Genomic DNA, 4,426 nt, shown 5'->3' on the forward strand with positions numbered 1-4,426 from the left:
ATATGGTAGAGGCTAAGAGTCACCACACTGAGTTCCTCCTCCTGCCAGTTATTGCTCTCTCAGTGCTACAAGTTGCTGTCCCCCACATTTCCCCATCAAGAGCTTCAGCTCCCAGACTAAAACAAGTCTAAATCCAAGCAAAACAGCTTAAAAATAGCCAGAACTGGCCAGATTTATCTGAACCAGGCCAGGGAGAGAGCTCACAACAACAGATCTACGAGGAGAGGCACAATGCCAATGAACAAGAGGAACAATCCCTTCAGCAGGCACATCTGGACCCACCAGAAAGAGGACACTTGTCCACTGTCTCACAGCTCAGGCAGCCTCAGAAAGGAAGCTCTAAACCCACTTGTTACAACCCTACAAACAACAGCAGAGGAAGAGCATGCAAATTCTCCAGAGCGAACTGATGGAGGGTTTGGGTTCAACTGGCTGGTTTCACCCTGCAGCAGACCAAGAGTGCTTACTTGTTGTTCTGGGATAAATATTCTTGCTGGTGCTGTGAGCACTGAGTAGCAGAGACAGTGGTGACTTTCAGTGTTTTGGGTACTGCTGAAGGCAGAGGAGTTTGGCCACGTGCTAAGGTCTTATAACAAGCCACGTGAGTATGGGAGAAGCAACACATCTGACACGAGCTGCTACTGAAACAAGACCTTAACTAACAATTCCTGTTCCCACTTTGCACTCTCCCCTGGTCTCCAGCAACCCCTCAGCTCACCTCCAGCAACCTGTGCAGGTACTTTTACCTTCCTTACCTGTAAAGCACTGTAGTTCATCTGGAACCGAAGGATAGCCTCACACAAGTTCCAAAAGGAATATTCTGGCCACAAGACTGATTGGAACACCAGGCATGAATGGGATGTCTGCAGAAAGCAAGACCACCAACAATTTAATCACCTAGCAAGGGGAAAAAGTCAGCCAGGTGCAGCTCTGTTGGGCAAACTATGCCAGTTACCTGAGCTGTGTTAGCAGATTCTACTTAAAATGAAATAAATATCAGCCAGGAAAGCTTGAAATTGCACAATGTAGAGTCTTTCTGATCAGTCTTTAATGCTGGGACACTAGTCACCCACTCCTGCAAAGAGACCAGCAGAATTCTCTCTCATGCTGTGCTGGTCTTCACAGAGGTATTTTTAATAGCTTAAGCATCACAGACTTATAAAAACCCCTTAAAATAGCAACACAGGAGTACCAAAGGCTGAGTTAAAGGAATACCAGTTGAACTGAGGATCAGGACATGACATTTGAGCCATTCTTCAAATGGTATCTCGTGATATTCCTTACTGCCCACTCATGGCATTTAAACTGCCTAATGAAACCAAGAGTTGTGGAGTCCTGAGGATATCTTTGAGCTGTGTGATGAAAGAATTCAGGTTAAAACCTGATTTTCACATCAAGTTCTTTCAGGTTTCGGGTAAATGTGTTCCTGTGGCCATTGCTAAAAAAATCTAACACTTAAAATGACACTGAGAGGAGCAAGTATAGTCTTAGCTTGCAGCACTGACTCCAATTCAGGGTACAGGTGTGCCCAAAAACAGAGTGAGGAGAGGAGATGCCTTGGTAGGCAAGCACAGCTCAGGCCAGACAACTTCTGAGAACTTGCCAATGAAATAATTTGGATTAGGAGCATTTGATGTGGTTTCTCAAAGGCAATTGGGTTTTGGCTCCAAACTGTACATATAAAACAAACACATGAGCTTCAAGTGAAACAGCTTGACTCAAATGTTCTCTCCAAACAGGTCAGTGCTGCCCTGGCACAGGGGAGAAAGGGAAGAGGCTTTGGATGCTGTAACAGCAAATACATCCACTTTTTCTGTGTTAAGAACTTGGGATGTTTTAGCTTAGCTGGTGTGGCTTGGCCACCCTCAGAACCTGTCTGGCAGGGTCCTGGTGCGTTATGAAAGTCAAACAAAGCTCTGAAACTGTGGCAAGTCAGGCATGTACATCACATGTACCTGGCAGGGTCACACCTCCAGCTGACACACATCACCTCTCCCAGAATTCTAGAAATCCTTCCTGGGACTTCCTCATCCCAGGAAACATATTGCCAGGGGAAGTTAATCAAAGCCAGGAATTTATCAGTTCAATGAGGAATTACCTAAATGTGAGGAGTAAAAGGATGAGTTTCCTCGAGTGCTGTCAGCTAGACTGGTCTGTGATTCCTTACAAAGTGTTTCAGATTTGTGCTGCAGAGTATTTGAGGCAATCACAGAACTGCAACAAAGATTCCTCAGAGGTGACCCAAGAGTCAGACCCAATCCCTGGCTGAGTTTCAGAGCCCTTGTGTGGGCTCATCCCTGGAGTAAATAGAGCACTACCATCCTCTGAGGTAAAGATGGAATATTTCAAGGAGAAAGCAAAGACTTTACCTGCCAGAGCAAGAAATCACTCAGGCGAACCTCTCCCGAGGTTCGGATCAGGAGATCTGGGTCAGGGGAGTTGTTGGTGTACAGACACTTATCGAGCAACGACTCGGACACATCACTAAAAGACAGACACGTTGCATTAAGATCCCATTCCTGACCTGGCACCACTCAGTCAGAATTTCTAAGGGGTTTCAGATCGACCCAGATGCAAACTGGGTGGAGATGTACCAGAGCCAGGCATTCACTTGCTTCTGATGGACACTGCTGTCTGCTGCACAGCCTACTCCAAATGCTTTCAGCCCCCAGAGCATCCCTTTCCATGCTCTTTGAAACATAACCAGACTGTGAGGGCTTCCATCTGGAGCAGAGAGCAACTCCTCCATCTCCTTCAGGGTGGAGGAACAGTGCAGCATTCATGATTCATCTTTTGCTTGACCTCATAACTGAGACTGCCAGCCAAGCAGTCAATTGTTGTGGCACAAAAATCTGCCTTCACATTTAAACTAACTTAAGACACAGACCTAATTTCTCTTCTGTCTTGGTTGTGTATCTATCACCATGGCAACTGCAATAATAAAAACCAAACATTGCATAGTAACTTTGAAGTCATTTGTTCCAGTCACACTGGTTTAATGAGATCTATTTAAAACCCACTTGGCTTCTGAGAGGTTTCTCATGCAGTGGAGGTGGTAGGACAGGAAGGCTTCATTCTAGGAAGCCTCACACAGAAAGTCAAGACTTACCTGGGTTCCAGCAGTCCTTGTTCCACCCCCCAGGCCATCTCCCTGACAGCATTGCTGATCTCGTGCCTCGATGTGTATGCAAAGCAGACATTGAGAAAGCATCTGAAAAGAGGAAAACTGTGTGAAAGGAAGATCCAGCAGATCATAGAATCAACCTGGTTGGAAAAGACTTCCAAGATTATCAAGTCCAACCCTACCATAGAGCTCTGTGTGCTTGTAGGACAAAGGAGGAAAGAGGTGTAAAATATCTGCCAAGTCTCAGCCTTCAGGAAGAAGAGGAAGCCAAGAGGTATCAGCTCTTTTAAACTGAGTGTTACTTACTTGTTGTAGTTCCTAGTTGCCAGCACAGCTTGGGCAATCAGCTCCTGAATATCCACAGGCAGCAGTGGCAGGTCCCCAAGGACACGGATGCACACTCCGTGTTTCTTCAAGTTCTCCCTGCACACAACAATAAGAGTGAGGAGCACAGCAAACACATCAGTCTCTACTGCACAAGAGCCAGGGGAACATCCAGCAACAACTTCAGCAAAACTGAGAATCAGAAAAAGGCAAAACCATCAAATGTTTAACCATTGTGCAAAGCTGCCTTGGATTGCATCATCCCAAACTGGAAACTAATTATTCCCCATATAAGTTCTTGAGGTAAAGACATAACCGAAGGACTAGGAAATGATTACAGACTTAGAAGTCATTCAAAAACCCATCTGGAAGATTAGAATATAATCTGGATACCTCTAACTAACCAAAAATGAAGACAAAGCTTTGATACCTCATGAAAAGAAGGCACCTGGCACTGTGGTGCTCCTGACTGTGCTGTGTTTATCTGACAGCTGTGCTGTCCCATGGTTTGGGTGGGATTGTGTCACAGTCACCCATCTGGTATGGACACAAACCTGGTGTGTTGGGGGACTGTGCATGGGCAGGAGCTCTACAGCCCATCCAGGCAGGCAGAGCCACTCTAAACAAATCTCTAACTGGAGCTGAAGTTGCTTCCCAACTCATAATACCCCTGGAAACACCTCTTCATGGTGTCCTGCTTCAGCTCCAGCCTGTGAAACACAGGCATGGGTGGGAGGATTCTTACTGTTCCTCCAGGAGACGACTGAACTTCTGCCTTGCCAGATCCATCAGTCCATCCACCTCCTCCTTGGAGCGTTTGAAGTTCTCAATGCTGAAGGCATAAACAGTCACCTCCCGAATGCCCAGATTTAAACACCAACGGAGAGTCTGCAAAAAGGCAGAATGTAACAGAGAACACAAGTCAGACAGACAGACTGAGTCAATTAGACCAGGTTTAGGTTGGATATTAGGGAGAGA

General features: G+C 46.0%; 1 protein-coding gene across 1 annotated transcript; it reads right to left on the reverse strand.

Moving 5' to 3' along the window:
* Positions 1 to 755: 755 nt before the first annotated feature.
* DHDDS (dehydrodolichyl diphosphate synthase) lies at positions 756 to 4,336 on the reverse strand (the record flags this gene model as incomplete). The annotated part of the gene is made up of 5 exons (XM_009069432.1): positions 756 to 863; positions 2,370 to 2,484; positions 3,110 to 3,211; positions 3,431 to 3,547; positions 4,194 to 4,336. Coding segments are annotated over 5 exons (585 nt in total), but the record flags the coding sequence as incomplete, so codon positions are not given.
* Positions 4,337 to 4,426: the final 90 nt, after the last annotated feature.

The sequence above is a fragment of the Acanthisitta chloris genome, unplaced genomic scaffold (assembly GCF_000695815.1).
Source record: "Acanthisitta chloris isolate BGI_N310 unplaced genomic scaffold, ASM69581v1 Scaffold45832, whole genome shotgun sequence".
Lineage (NCBI taxonomy): Eukaryota > Metazoa > Chordata > Aves > Passeriformes > Acanthisittidae > Acanthisitta > Acanthisitta chloris.